Raw genomic sequence first — 16682 nt, forward strand, 5'->3', positions numbered from 1 at the left:
GATAGGTGTTAAGCTGGGTGAGAAACCACAAAGACATGTGAAAACACAGATTCAGTACTGTTCTCTTCAACTATTTTGCTCATTAACACACTCACAGGATGCAACAGGTTATAGTCACAGTCCTTCCCCCTCTGTTTCTCCTGGCAATCTGAAGGACGCAGCTTTAAAACTATGATAACTGATACGCTGCATCACAACTCTGGCTCATCTACCCTGGCATGCTGGCCAGAAGCCAGTACCAGATGCTCCAAAGGAAGGTGTAAAACCCCCGCGCTGAGCAATATTTTGATTACAAGGACATTCCTCTTCCATCTCCAGCAGTCAGTTAGCTGTCTTATACCAAACAGCACGTGGGGCACTTTATTTTCTAACCTTAACTGGTATAAGCAGCAACAGCCCATGGAAGTCATCTTCATTACTCCCCATTCTTGACCTAATACATAACATGACATTTCCCAAGAGTTAGTATGAATGCAGGGTTTAGAAACTTATTCTAAAACTGTTCTTTATTTCAATTTATTTGATGTTTCAAATGTTCTTTTACAACAGGAAAAGGTAACAGGAGCTCTGGCACAACACTGTTGGCACTCCACGCAGGTCCTGTAAGCTGTTCCAGGAGTCCTGCACAGATCTCCAGGAAAAGCGCTTGTCCATATGTACATTGCTAAATACTAACCCGAAAGAAACTGTTACTGAACCTATTCATCTCTTCCTTCAGCAAAGAAGATCTAATCCTTAGTCCTGCTGCTCATACAAAAGCTTCCTTACATCTTTTTTCTACTCCCCAGGCAGAAAGCCTCTTACAGTTTCTTTTTAGCATGGAATAAGCACACATGAATGTGATGTCTGAAATGACTATGGAATTTCTAAAAACAATATAGGCTTGAAGGTTTTTTTTCCTCCCCTCTTTAATGTAAGCTAGTATCTTCACCAGCTTGGCGACTAAGCTTCCCTTTTACACAAACTTTACAAGTTTACCTGAATTTATTTAGAAGAAAAATTACCTCTATCAGCCTCAAAACTATTTAACCTGCCATGACCTTCCTTCCAATTCCCTTCCTCTTCAGTGTGACTTCAGAAATAGAGTCAGTAAAGGCCGTTCCCATTCCTGAGACACATCGTCACGCTTGCTAGTAATAAATGCACTATTGTCCATAAGACCCCATGCACTTTAACACTGACAGAATATATCCTGTCCTCTCCTTCTGCAGATCCTTGATTAAGAATTAGAGAGCAATGACCCATTTTTATCAGCAGAAGGTGGCTGATGAGTTCCTGAAGGTTATGTTTCCTCTTCCTTCTCTTCTTCTGGACCCTTCTTAAAATAAGAACATATTATGTACTTGTGCAGTAAAAGACTGTACTTACTTCAGCCCTGGAAGATCCTTAACACTTGCTGTAATCTCTGCAGCCTCAGGAACAAGTTTTTCTACTAGTTCTAGAGGTCCCCAAAATGACTTATTTTGCCCAAGAAAAGTCTTTTTGGCTAGAAAAGAAAAAGATATAAAATGAGCCTATTAGGCCAGTGCTGACTAAACACATTCTCAAACATGGTTAGAAGTGCATGAATAGTAGACAAAAACTGCCAGAAAGATTCTCCTGGGACTGCTGTCAGGGGAGTACAAAAGATGACTTCTTATGCCTGAGTGGGGCAACTACTGGTATCATTCAAACAAGGCAACAGGAGCTCAAGACAGATGCTAGAAAATATTCCATACATCTCCCAGTACTCCAAAACAACAACATCCATTGATAACCATCACCTTAGATTCACTGCTAGAGGTCAAGATTTCTACTAGGATGCTGTCACTGTCCCAAAGTTACACTTGATGTGTGCACGGTAATTTTCTCTCACTGACCATCACCTTACAAGGAAAAGGACCACACCACTTTGAACCCACTCCTTCTCCATAGCTGCTAAGGGCTTCTCTGTGCATCTTCTCCTCTTTCAGAAAAGCTTTTTAGTGACCCCTACATACTAAAGCTGAAAATTCATTTTCTTCTTCCATAGTTCTTACTGCTACTTCACAACAGCGGTGAGAAGACTGAGAACTCTATCTTCAAACTTATGACCAGCAGTAGGGACACTGGCAAATCTCTAGCACAACATTACTGTACCCAGCACAGGAACCACTTCTTCCACACGTAATGCTGAACACAACTACTAAAGAAGGATATATGTATGGGCGCTGAGAGGGCATTTAATATCCTCTGCTTTTCATCTCAAGCTACTATCACGCAAGGGCAGCACATCAAGAAAAGTAGTCTGGTACTTGGCAATTTTAGTTGTGACTCTATTATACAGTTAAATATATGCTCCTGCTTGCTACTTTAGAAAGCAGCTTACAAGACATTAGCTGCACAAAGGCAAAGTTCTCAGTTTTGACAGAACTATTGAGAAAGGACCTCTGTGTTGCAGTTCCTCTTCCAGCAAGAGGACTGTTGCATCCCTAACGCATGAGGAAGCGCAGAAAAAAAAAAAAGGGAGTCATGAGTTGCTGAGGAGCTAATTTTACCACTGATCACTTAATTATACTTGAGTCATCTGAAAAGCTGTTTTAAAAATGGCAAGCACCTGCAACAACTGTGAACTTTTCACCTGCAGTGTTGTAACTTCAGCAGATTTTTTTCCCTCCCATGGACTGTCAAGTCAACAGTGATCCCAGCAGTGACCCCACTCAGCCTCTCTTTAGCCTACCGTAGATTACAAAACTAGATTTTTTAAAACAAGATCACTCTTTCTCGCACCTACACTACGACAAACAGCCCAGGCAGACTCCTCTCAAGAAAGGTTACCTTTCAAGCCATGTTTAAGGCAATGTTCCATCACAACAAAGAACTGCTGAAGAGGTGCATAGTCGGAGTCCAGCGTCCTGCCCAGATTAAGTGCCGATTCAATCAACCCCTTGATACTCAGTTTTGCCATGTTCATCAGGTTCATGCGTTCATTAGCCATGAGATAATTAGGATCTGTAAAAAAAAAAAAGGAAGAAAAGTGCTCTTGAGTAACAAAAGCTATTTTTAATACAGTAAGATATCCTATCTCCCTCTCTTTTTGTTCCTCAGCTTTGAAGACATTTTTAGGGGCACTGACAGTTTCATGTGAGGCACCATCTTTAGTCATTTTGTTGAGAAAAATCAAAATTAACTAGCGTTTTAATGGTCAAAGCCACAATGACATAGGAATAGATGATATATCACATTAAGGATGCCTCAGCACTTCAAATAAGTACAAAAGCTTTACATTTTCAAGAAAGAGAGGTTTGAAGACAGCTGTTAATGTTGTGCTTTGCATCTTGACAATGCGTTACTGAACGTTATAACCATCGCTTGTTCCAACTGAAATCCCCAGCTACATCCAGCAACTACCAACTGGTAAGAACTCCCCACTTGTGATTTGTTCTTCCATCTAAAGATAACCATGACTCTGCTCACACTTAATCCAGCAATGCATGTGTCTATTCAGTCTTGCATCTTTCCTTCTCATGATTTTTTTTTCAACTTGGATGTAACATGTAGCCAATTCCCACCTATCCCTCTTCATTTTATCAACACTACTGGTTTTTTTACCACTGACAAGAAGCAGCTGATCTTCATGGCTCCTCTGACAGCTCGCTCTAAGTCCCAATATGCACAGATCTGCCAAGACTATATTCTTCTTCTACCATATTACAAATATTTAGACCTTTAAACTTGTTTGTTGCAGGAAACACACACAGACATCTATTTTCCAATCTAGACCCTGCCTGCAAAGCAGAGCCAGTTTCATCCCTGTAAAGCACATTTATTCTAGGGCTGCTGTAAACAGCCATGGACCCTTGAACCAATTCACCACCTTCGCAAGTGAATTTACTATCCTTGCAGCAGAAACATGACCAGAGAACATTTAAGACTACATATCTAAGCACAGGGTACACATTTTATCTGCTATACTAACAAAGTATGCTTGCAGTCAGCAAACAAGTAAAACAAATAAATACTGGAGACTGATAACCTTCAATTAGAACAAAAGGAGATATATTTCTACTTAAAATGCAGGGCAGCATGTAGCTAGGTTTGATGACAGAAGCCATAAAAATATCTAGAAATCTAATCAGTGGAAGAACAGCTGTTCCTGCCAGCTCTGTGAAGTACCACCACTCAGACCCACCCAGCGATGCTCACCACCGTTGGGTTGTTGTCAAATTCTTTTCACCTGTTGGGATGCTCCATCTCTTCAACATACAGACACCTGAGATGATAGATCTTACGTCCCTCCTAAAAACATTTCTCATGGTGAGGGAGGGAAAGTTGTAACCCTCATCCTCAGTGGATCCAGTCCCTAAGTGAAGTCTTGCAGAAGTCTGGGTTTGTATTCAGCAAGTTTGCCACCAAGTAAACATCAAATCTCTACTAGGCAGGCAGACTTCAGCTGTCTAGATTGTTAACAGTTCTCATCCTCTTGCCAATACAACTGTGAAGAACGATTTCTTGCAGTTTGAAATGCAACAACTTAGAAGAGGCCAAGGGGTATATTCTTCTGAGACTACTGCAGTCTCCTATAGGACTTGTCCTGATGATGCAAGTCATCACCCTGATTCATCATGATACTGATACTGACAAGTCCGGCTGCTCAAATACAAACTCCTTTTCATCTCAAATATACTGCCACTGCAATGAGGCATCTTGTTAGCACCCACCACCCAAAAGAGAGCAAGGAACAAAACTTCAGAGGACCATAGAATCATGAAAAATCACATCGTTCCCACCCCCAATCTTCAGTATCTCCTGTAGGCTGAAAAGCGCTGTGGGCCCAGCAGCCTGTAGCCAATAGGAGCAACATTGGATTTTGGGAACCTATGACTGAATCCAAAACAGGCAAGAAGAGCAACTGTTACTGTGTGACTGAGACTCCAGACAGAAGGAGACACTGAAAGGCACCTCAGGGTTGGGCGACGAAAAGCAACTACTGATGTGGAGACACAAACATCCTAAATCAAAGAACCTGAGAAATTATGAAAGGAAGTCAAAAGAGAGCATTTGTGAAACCTGGGAACAAAGGCAGATTTGCTCAATCTGTCTCTGAAGCACACCACAGTCAGGTTCCCATGGCTCCAAGGCTAGCAAGCACACAGGCTGGTAAGGTCTTGTTATTGCTGCTTAGTTTTGGGTGGCCTGTCTTGCCAAAGGACACGCAGCTTTTATTGGGGATGCTGCTGATGACCCAAAGAAATATTCAGACCTAGCACTGTGGCAACAGTGCTAACAATACTCAAGTACACATCATTAAAGCTGAGAGCTGTGAAAAAATCCACAGGATAGGACAAGTGATGCATGAGGGCAGCTGTCACCATTCCAACCTGATACCACAGCTGCATCTGTTTCATCCCTTTTCTTCTCCAGGATGAAGCAGTACCAGAAGTCTCCTCTAAATTTCACTGGACCCATCCTGGCAGGTACGCACTGAGCAGCTCAAGGAGGGAAGGTGTCTGATGGAGAGGGGGAGGGTACAGACAGCACTAAGCAATGCCAGCTGGAGTTGCCATCAGTTGACAGCCACAAGCCTAGCTGCGCTCCAGGCCACATCTGCTGTCATGGACAAACGTCTTCTTGTTCAGAGAAGTGGCAAACAAGTCCAGTTGTTCCTGCGTCTCCACCCAATCTTCTACTGCTGAGGGACAAAATGATCAAAAACCCCCAGAGAGTTTTGTTTTACTAACTGTACACTCTTCAAGCCCTGATTCTCTTGGGTCACATCTTATAAAAAGGCTGAGATTAGGCATTCACCATTTATTTTCATAGTTTAGAAAACTTCAAAGTACTCATTTAGGAATGCAATTCTCATAGCAGCACTGCACTGTAGAAAGATTTTATTTAGTGGGTGACTTTTATTGCCTTTGAAGAACTACTATTTTAAGATGATGATTTAGCATGTACATTGAGCAGATTACCTATTCTATGATTTGCAATCCATTTTATGATTTGCAGCGTAGCTAACAGTCACCATTACTAGGAATGCAGACTCAGGAAAAAAAAGTCAGACGCAGTATTACACACGATTGCAAAAACTAATTTTTGTACATGCAATTTAAAAAAGTTCCGCATATTTTCTTCTGTGTACTTCTGCATAAAACTAATGAACACTACCTATGACAGCATCCATCACAGTTGCCCTTTAAGAGTATATGACCATAACTACAGCGTTTGCTTCTATTGCAGACAACTACTGTCACAAAACTGTGCTCTGGTACCATGATTCAAAATCCGCTCAGAACAAGGTTATCCAGTAAAAAACCACCAACCCACTCCCTCAATACTCTGGTAGCACCCCTCCATCCACTGTACATCCATGCTTCTAACCAAGACAGATAAACCAGCAGAAATCACTAGTATGTTAGAATTATCCGAGGCAATTTTTATACGTATCCTCAAAAGAGTATCGTGATGTGGCAAAAGAAACAAATACTTTTTTTTTTTTTTAATTTAAATACATTGTGAAGTCTGGATTGAATATGATTATTTGCTTGGCCAGGCTTGGAAGAAAAACTCTGATGTATACACACACTGCATACTGGTCTCAGTGGTGAGATCAGACCCTTTAGCAAAGCTTAGTGTTTGCCTCCTGAACATATCTAAAAGTTTCAAGACTTGACCAAAACCTTGTTAATAATCACAGCTTCTTTTTCTTCCTCCCTATGGAGGGGAACAGAAAGATACATGAAGATACAGAGACCTCCCCTTCTCTCTAATCAAGGTGTTTCCTCAGTGGCCAAGGCTCCACAGCAGCTTGCCCCAAGCAGCAAAGCACTGCCACAGTACAGAGCAGTCCTGCACCCATGGCCCAGACAGCTCGTTGAGGCCGTCGGTAGCCATGCAGGTGTCCAAAGGAACTCTGCTTAGGTGGCAAATCAATTGCTACTGCAAAATTAAAGAAACCATACAAGACAACTGCATCGAAAATGTTACTGTGACTATGGTTATTAGCTAATCTGAATTATGGTAGAGTCCAAGGACACTGCTTGGACTTAGGGTCCTTGTCCATTACATACTCACATGAAGCCATACACACTTCTGAAGATTACTGAGAGCTGCTGCCTCACACAGACCTATACTGAAGTCAAGGGTATGCTTTTTCAGGCAAGGCGCATGGTTTTCCATGAGTCTGAAAGGGCTGTGACTGCTGTCTGTCAACTGGGGTCAATATGACCCTAATTAAAAAAAAAAAAAAACAAACACAAGCAAATAAGAACAACAGAGGGGTGTCTGAAACATGTTCAAGACAACTAGACTCTTTCAACACTTAAGACCTAATGAACAATTGAGCTGGTGAAATTACTTAGGGAAAAAAGAAAAAGCAGGGCTGTGCTTTCATTTAAGACTAGAATATGCAATCACAGTCTAAAAAACTGAAAAAAGTTTTCATCACATTAACTAATTAAAGGTTTCTGCTTCACTAGTCTGTTGTGAACCATGGCGCTCTGTATATGCAGCCTAGCTAAGATTCTCATCTTGCAAATATGAAAGTGGATAAAATCCCAACGATTATTCCAAAAATTACATCCTAAGTAATTTATACCATTGTTATATGTGCTGCAACACATACACCTTTAAAATTGAGTCTAAAAAAGCAGGGTAAGCAAGCAAAAATGACTTTTGTACAGTAAGACTATCTGGCTGGCTTTTAGTCAACCCAGACATGTTCTGCTTTGACAAGTGTGACCCTGATGTGCAACTGAGATTCTCAGTTTGAGTCAGTATCTTCTTGGAGCTTTTTCTTCCTGCCTCTAACTGCAAAAATTCTACCTGTGTTTTATTATACATGCCGTGTCATAAACCTTAAAAAATAAAATTTTGGCCCTTAAACTTTGCCTTTCAATGCGGTTTGGACTTCAACTGAAGTAATCTTAAATTCTCAAGAGATGTTGCTATCTAAATATATTAGCTTCTACAGATTAGATGTGTTTTCTAACCAGTAACCTTCCACATGGGATATAAGTGGTCTAAATTAAACTGGACTTGCATCCCACTAGAATGACAGGGTAGAATAATCAGCTCATCTGACCGTTCCCTTAAAATACTGAACTCCCAGGTTTCTGAAGAGCCACAATCATTCATACACTAACAGCATGAAAAGCAAACGGTTCCTGAGAAGCTTCCATGAAGACGTTTTCAAAAGCATCCAAGAATCTCAGGAACCCTGTAATTTGTTTAAAAGGTAAAATATGTACCTAGGAACCTAAAATTCAAGGAAAAAGTCAATGCAATACTGGACCTCAACGGGTTAAGCTGCAACTGTGGTCTAATTACATCTCACCTGGTGACAATAAATTTTATCACTCCTCATACTGAATAACCCCAAAAGAATTAAGAAAAAACTAAAATAAAGGTAGAACTTCGACAAATGCAGGGAGTCATGAAACACTATAGATGTGGACAAATCTGCTCAAAGTAGTGCCAACTAATTAGTATTTCAGCAAAGTTCTCAATGTCCTGAATCCATCTTAGATCAAGAATACAAACTTTAAGCAATCTGAAATTTAGAAAGGCTGCCTCTGTGTATGGAAGAGAATGGCATCTGGCAAACAGCTCATACTGTATTCAGATTAACTAAGATACGTTAATGGTGAAACACTTCTTTCAAAACAAACCAGCCAGCTATCTACAGTGCGTAGAGTTTGTTAAGCAAATCCACATTAGGAAAGACATTAGTTCCAGCAGCTTAGATTATACATGTGTTCATGATTTCATAATTTCAAATAAATGTGGAAAGCACATCCCTAGATAAATTAAGGACTTTCATCATTTAAACTGGAGTTCCACATCATTCTGTATTTTTCAAGCTGCTTCTGTTTCCTGACATTCCCTTACATTCAAATGCCTCATGTGCCTTCCAGCAAGCCCCTGACTACCATCTCAAGGGCGATACACGTCTTGCATGGCATGCCAATACTCTTTTAAAGGTAAGCAGCGATGAAAATAAAAAGGACATGACTATTCACAAGTGAAAAGCAGAAGCATGTCTGTTTCTACAGAAACACATTTTAATCTACTAAATTTTTGCTTCTGTATTCAATATTCAATCTGTCTACTCTGAAGGACTGTGGATAAACCAGAAAGCAGCTGGACTAATGCCACCTTACAAAAATGAAACTGCATTTCCTAAGAGAAGAAACATTTTCACAGAGTTTAAAAGGGTGCTTTGTTTGTTCTTGCTATTACATCCTTCATGTTGACTTTTGAGGGGGAAAGCACACTCCACGTCAAGCATCCATCAGTCTCTGATCGATCACCAAGGAGGACAGTTTCCCTGCAGACACCAGGCATGTAAGAGTTTCAAAAAAAAACAGAACAGGGTGGTGGTCATGGGAAACAAAGATACAAGCGCAAACAGACAAGACATGCATTTCAAGTGTATCCCACCCCCACAAAATAAATGCAAAAAATCTGTATGTTTTACAGAAAAAAAAAAATCTCAAACCCTTTTTTTTCCTTAAAGATTGCCTTGGATATGCCCTCGGCCAGAGCTGCTGGGGAAGCAGAATTAACTGTTGTGAGGAGAAAGAACATCTCCCACGGCTGGCGAGAAGCCTGCCATGTTTACGAGGCCACCAGGCAGAAGCCCAGGCATGTAACCAAGCACAACAGTTAAGAAAGGCACCATCCATGAAAGATGACCATCAAGAGATCAGTGTAGTTAATGCAGCGAAACTAATTTTTGTGCACAACACCCCCTCTTTACAAAGATTTATACTATCTGGGTTTCCAAATATAAATAAAAATATATTTTGCTATGTCATGGCTGACTTTGCTTTTTTCTTCTGCCAGAAACATGCTTCAAACTATTCGCTCTGGAAGTCTTTTCCTAAGTGAGTCCCAAACCTAGCTGCATTACTTTGCCATCCTTAACTATCAGTTATTATTCTAGTAATAATCACAACTACATATTTTAAGACAGATGGCGTTGCTTGTACTTTACCCTCTATTTATAACCCTGAGTCCATAACATAAACATCCTTCACTTAATTTTACCATTTTGCTTTACCAAGTTTCATGTTTAAATTGCTTATCTGTGCTATAAAGAAACAAATGCAGCTTTTGGTTAACATCCTACCAGGGAGAATTGGACCAAACTGGAATAAAACACTGGTAAGAAAGCAGCCACCATGGGATCTGCAATTCACAATGCCTTTGAAAACTCTCGATGCATAAATTGGCAAAAAAAAGCCAAAATGCATCTGCTGACCTTACTCCTTTGGAATTATCAGTATGAGAATAACACGATTTACGCTCATAAATCTTCTAGGTGTCAAGAACCCTAGCTTTAGCTTCTAATTTGAGATTGCCATTTTAAAAGATTTTGGTCTGTATAGATAAATACCCCTTAACCATCCTTCTACATTGAAATCTATATTCTTCCTAACAATGAGCACTTAAACTTCTCAGCCACAAAAGGCAAATTCCTTTCTTATTTCCTTGTCTCCAAAAGGTATATTAGCCTTTTGTGCTGCAAACACGTTCATCCCAAGCAGGAACAGTTGTATTTAGTCATCAAATTACCAATTCACTTGAGTGCATGCTGAATTGGGGATTCAATTATTTCACACTTGCACCATTTCTAAGAATGAAGTAAGAAGCACTATAAATTCTCGTGTAGTACTTCACAACTTTTTATCAAAATTTGCAATACAAGCTTTAGAGTCAGTTTTGCAAAGTCTCAAGTTGATAAATAGAAATACTTCAGAAAATCTGAAACTTTGCAGTGATTTCTGAAATTATTTTTTTAGTTTAGTTTCCATATATTGCTGCAACCTTTCAAGTTGTGTTTATGTCAGGCTCAGAAAACTAATTGCCTCAGCATTTAAGTAAACTAGCCCCTTGCTGATTCACTTTTTCTACCTCCACTTGAAGCCAAAATACTCCAAAATTTTTGAAACATTTTTTTAATCAACATCGTATGCACATATTTTCAAAACAGAGATCAGTAAGAATTTAGAAACCAAAACTGATCACATGGAACCCATGGAGGGGCTGACAAAATTTAGAAGAAAAGCTTTCACGATATCCATTTTAAATGTAAATTAATACAATTGCAAGAGCAATACATACACTTGAGTGATCAAAGACATTTTCTTTAACACGCTAACAGAAACCAAACATCCGCACAGAGTGCAACTAGTACAGCATGTTCTGGCTGCCAACCTGGTTCAACCAGACAAACACGTTCAGAAAGCCACAGCTATTAGCACTGGAAAGGAAAACTGTATTTTGCACTCAGGCTCAAAATAGTAAGGCAAAAGCCAATCATTAGCGAAAATAATAGCTGAAAGATGTTGGTGTGGCACGCACCTTCAGTATCATCACGCAATTGCTCCACCACATCTGTCAAATCCTCCCAAGAGTCTTTGCAAACAGCAAAAAGAAAGGAAAAGAAAGAAAATGTCATGCAAGCCATGATCTAAAGGAAAGATTCAAAATCAAGGTATAAGAAAAGGATAACTGAAAGGGAGATTTGCATAATACAAAACAATTCATAGTGGCAAGAGATTTGCAAGTCAAAAGGGTTTATTAGTCTGCACAAAGCAATACAGCAAAGCATTTTTTTCCTTGAGAGTCAAATTAAGGTAGGCTTCAGTAAAGCTTTAGAAGCTTTGTTTCTTTTTGCATTAAGACAAGCAACATTTTTGTAAGGCACATCCTAAAAAGAAAAGCAAGAAAAGCATTATTTTGTTTGTAAGATCAAAGCACTCAACTTTTGATATTTATGCAACGTCAGCATTTGCTTCACTTTCCTCCTACCCAGCCCCAGAAGGAACCCCCCAACAGGGAAATAGAGCCACACATGAAAAGCAAGCACATTTCAGGAAAAGGACATACTGAGGACATTTTAAATAAGGTTAAACAGAGCTTTAACTCTGTTACGACCGTCACTCCAAATGAAAAATCTTGCAGAGGTGATTCAGCTGAGCCTGGACGCAGGTCACAGGTTTTATGCTGTCATTCTAATGATGATTCACTAAGGCCTCGACCAAGCAAACACCTCTATCTCCTTGGCAGGAGCCTGCAGATGGCTGACAGGCATGGGGAGGAGGTAGGTATCCTGGGAGAGGAGCAGGCAGGACAAGGAAAACTTGTTTCAGCATGCCCACTAATTCCCTGGTTTCAAACCCAGAAAACAAAGCCAGACGAAGCCCCAGCAGGTCTGAACCCCGCAGGATATTCAGCTCCCTACTTACATGCCCGGTCTCCCCAGCACTAATTTGCAATCGGTTGAACGTCCAAAGCACAAGAAAGGTTCTATTCCCCTTTACAGGCCAACTGTGCCAAAGTCCTGAGCAAAGTACACACACTACTAGGACCTCCTCCCTCCCACGAAAAGCTATCGCCAGCCTCCTCCTGCTGTAGGAGCCAGCATTGGCTAGCAAACAGCATATTCACAGTCACTGCATTTAAAGAGAAAAAAAAAAAAATAAAAAATATCAGTACAACTAACCATTCAACTGATCCCCAAAAGCTGCCTATGATGAAATACCACTGACCAGCAGTCTTCTCATCCTTTGAAACTGTTTTATTCACATAGCTGATTTTTAGTGGTCAGTTTTCTTCATAAACCAGTTCACTTCTTCCCCTACGGCTGAGCATTACTGCAATACTGCGAACAGCAGAAAATCACCACTCCTTGGGTGCTGCCTATGTACCCAGGTTGAAGTGATTAACTGCCTTCAATTCAGCAGGGATTTCTCCTCTCCTTGTCAGGGGTGAAGAGAGGGGGGGGGAACAATGAGCACAGTCAGGTTCACCTACCTCTGCTTGCTAGAAGCAACAGGGAGTTTCACTTGAAAAAATCCCTGCTATTGGAAGAACAAAGCACTGGTGATGCTCCCCCCGCCACCAGTTTCCCCCATATGCTACACTTAGGGCTTTTGGTCTCTTATTGCAGGTGTTAACAGCTTTCTGTAGGTTCAGGAGACTTTGTAGCTCACAGTGTAGTGGTGGACTGACACATCTCTGAGACTTTCCTGTACCCTACTGCACTCTTACCTTGGAGCGCTACAAATCAGACTTTGTGACTCATGGGGTACTTTCAACCCTTTCCCTCTTCTTTTTTTAGGACTTAAAATGCAGATATTAGCATGATTGAGAAATTCAGTATTTGTAGAAAATGCTTTGCATAACAACACTACATAAACATGCTAATATGGCTAGTATTTTCTAGCTGTATTTCTAGCATTTCTGAAAATGAATCAGAGGAGCACCTAGGGGCACATGCAGTTATTTATTTAATAGCAGTTTCCATCACACACGAAGATCAGAACCAGATTCTGACCATCCCAGAAGCCCTACCTGCACACTGAGATTGAAGCCAGATGTCATCACAGAATGGTCTTTTATCTAATACTGAGGGTTTGGGGTTTTTCCTTAATCTAAAGTGTAAACAGTGAAGAACATCTCATAACCAAAAAAAGATTTACGATTAGCTTGGTAATGGGAACAGAGAAAATTCCCAGGCTTCACTTGATCTTTCTCACTTTGATTTTGTCACTTCAAACTCCTTTCTACATGCACCATGTAGCCTCCAATTATTTAAGCTCTCTACTCCTCTAAGTCTCTTTCCTTGCTCAGCTCCATATCCAAAAACCACCCAAAACCTCCAACCTACTATTACTGGACCTGCTGTTACAACAGGTAGTGAGGCTTATACACAGAAGAACAGGCTTTGCTTTCTCATCACTTCAATTTTTTAATTTTTTTTTTTTAAATCAACATAGGAAATCACTTAACCATATTAGGTCAGCACAGTCCAAGCAGTCTAGCACACCCCACCCCCCCCACACACGCAACACCTGGGCTACGTTTCACAGAAAGCTGCAGGAAACCTGCTGGCTCTACCTAGACAATTGCAACCTACTTCACAGTAAAGGATTAAGGCATTTATTTTTTTTAACCCTTAGCAAATGATTAATGTAAAGCTTACAAACCAATGTCCAGAGGAGTCGCAGATATTTTCTTCTATTATATCCCTACAGTCAGTAATCCTATCCTCTTTCTAGCAAGAAATGGTTGCAAGAATTGCATGAATTTATGTTGGCACAAATGCACTATAGGATTTGTACAGATTTAGAGGCAAAAGCACATATTTAATTTGCACTTTCATATTTTCATTCATTTCTTCGTGCCTCTAACTGTGGCTTGCATACATTTAATTTCTTTTACATTGTACAGTTTTCCTCACTTGTCTGGAATTCCCACCGAACAGTGGGGAAAAAACCCTTAACATACACACACAAAAATAAATAAATAAACAAATAAATAAATAAATCACAAAGACCTGCAACTTGATAGTTTCCTTATCATGGTATGTCTAAACCAAACTTAATACTTTTGATTATTATGGAAAACTATTAAAGTCTGCAACTGATGTGTACCACATTTAGAAAACAGGACGACCGAGACTTTTAAGTCTTCATAAACCGATTACCTCATTCCAACTAGATTCCCAGGAAGATTAGTATTATGGAATTGAATATCCCATTGGAATAAATACACAAGCAAGTTCTTTACAATGGAACTGGAGTACTTATTATCACTTCTATATTAATCACTAAAATCCCACCTGTTATTTTAACAATAAAGTTTTTCAGTTACTCTCTGCTTCGCTGACACAGCAGCAGTGCTCTCAACTGGTGTGACTATCAGAGACAGGCCAGCAGCAGCACAGGATGCAGTCTGGGCTGATTTACCCAGTTCAGCACTGGGGCAAGAAACCCCTTACAGCCCGAGCAGAGTGACTTCAGCTGCCCTGGTGCAGTGCAAGTTTAGACACTCTTACTAGCAACCACAAAGACTTTTAAATCCAATGTCAAATAAAGCTTACAAAGACATTTTATCCTTGCTAACAAAAAAAGATATCCACAACAAAACTATCTTAATGAGCAAGGATACTAATGTATATGTATAATTATATATACTAATGTGTATATAATGCACCTTCTCCGTGTTACGACTTTAAGAATGCTTACAAAGAGGTGGTGATTAATGAATAGTGAATGATTACATACAGTAAGAAAACAAACAAAAACTTTCCCTCCTAACTTTACCTTCCTGAATTTGCTCAAATCTTAATTTCTCATTTAGTATTTCTCACACACATATGCAATACCTAACAGTTACATTGAAATTTGGAACAACTCGTGCAGGAATAAGGGATATTGCCAGCGGATACACTTTCCCATGCAAATAAACGCTTTTAAAAATATACCCTGGGAGAAAGTAGTGCTGTTAAAGAGTGCTTTTTTTTTTTTTTTAAAAAAAAAAAAGATTGAAGTTATTAGCCTAAAATAGGGTTGGGAGTTGGAGCCTTTATGGGAGTAGAAACCTTTATGAATATTCCCAAGTACCACTGTACCTCTCCAACTCCCATCCAGCTGGACGCTACAATACAACGCTCCTACACCTCCTGGCAGCCCCCAACATGGTTGTGAAAAAGTTCAAGTCCAAAGGCAACACTGCTAAGCAGTGAGTTGCCACACCACTATACAGTGCTGAGAAAATGAGCCCCGTGCAAAAGGAAAAGTCAAGATTGTGGCTTCTCGCACTGTGGGCAGGACAGGGATAAAAACAGCATCTGATTCATGTTATGGGTTTTTTGAACAGGTGTCTCCTGAGCAGAAACCAGCAAGCAGAATATGCAGAAGTATCCTTGTGATATTTTAAATAAATCTAAACAAGCACTGAAAATGTGCCCTTTAATAATTGCTGAGCTGTTCCCATAGCCCGGAGCTGCACAAACCCCTAAATATGCCCTTCAAACTGCTGATACAGAATGCATTCATTAAGAAATAATGTGCTATGAACATTATCACCTCAAACACAGCATCTTAGCCTATACTGGGATACCACCTACAAGCAGACTCCCACGATTTGCAGTAAGCCTGGCAGCAGAACTGCAAGTTCCCCAACACACAGAGCTCCCTAGGCCATCAATTTTCTGTCCACGTCCCCTTTACTTTTATTAGTAAATACCTTGTGAGCGCAATTAGGTGGACAGAACACTCCGAACTTCTTATATACGGATGGCATTTTTTCACATGTAAAGAAAGACACTCAGAACAAAGCAATGAATCCACACATCCTTTTTATAGTTTCCTAGCACAATATAAGAATCATATTCCTCCAAAGACAGACTAAATAGGTCAGGATCTGGTTGGTTTTGGCTGATTTTTGGTTTCGGGTTGATTTATTTTTTTCAGTACAGAAGTTCTTAGCAAATGCACAAGGAGAAGCTGAGAAGTCAGGAAAATAACCAAACACACACCATCACCACCACCACCCCCCCCCCCCCAGCACCAATTTTGGGAAGTGAAAACTGAGGCTGATATAGAAAGCACTCAGCAATGGTGAAATGTCAGTTATGCTGCTTTGGCTGCTATGAAAGGCTTGGCACAAATCTATTCAAGAGTTATAAACTAACAAAACTGCAACAAGACCAGGGTCCCCGTGTTCTGTTTACCAATAAGGAAAGGGGTTATTTTTCAAGCTTGCCCATTACAGCAGTCGAGGTAAATACTAAACACATCAGCAGCTGAATGCCAATACCAGGATAGACAACTATTCAGTCAACGTGCTTGTGTTAAATCTCCTCTGGTCCTGCATGGTGCTTTGCCATGATTGAAGAAAGTTCTGAGGAAAGAAGAAAAAACAACTGA

The 16682-nt window shown here is 40.2% G+C and overlaps 1 protein-coding gene across 10 annotated transcripts in view; it reads right to left on the reverse strand.

Annotated features, from left to right (window-relative positions):
- Window positions 1-16682, reverse strand: part of RUFY3 (RUN and FYVE domain containing 3) — a 56934-nt gene that overhangs the window by 23238 nt on the left and 17014 nt on the right. For 7 of the 10 annotated variants that reach the window (XM_074823389.1, XM_074823388.1, XM_074823393.1 and 4 more), the window contains 3 exons: window positions 11326-11379; window positions 2797-2970; window positions 1369-1486 (listed from right to left, as the gene is read on the reverse strand). In XM_074823389.1, coding sequence (XP_074679490.1) covers window positions 1369-1486; window positions 2797-2970; window positions 11326-11379 — 346 coding nt within the window. The remainder of the gene's footprint in view (window positions 1-1368; window positions 1487-2796; window positions 2971-11325; window positions 11380-16682) is intronic. The other 3 variants (XM_074823390.1, XM_074823394.1, XM_074823398.1) reach the window with 1 other exon arrangement.

Source organism: Strix aluco, chromosome 4 (assembly GCF_031877795.1).
Source record: "Strix aluco isolate bStrAlu1 chromosome 4, bStrAlu1.hap1, whole genome shotgun sequence".
Taxonomy (NCBI): domain Eukaryota; kingdom Metazoa; phylum Chordata; class Aves; order Strigiformes; family Strigidae; genus Strix; species Strix aluco.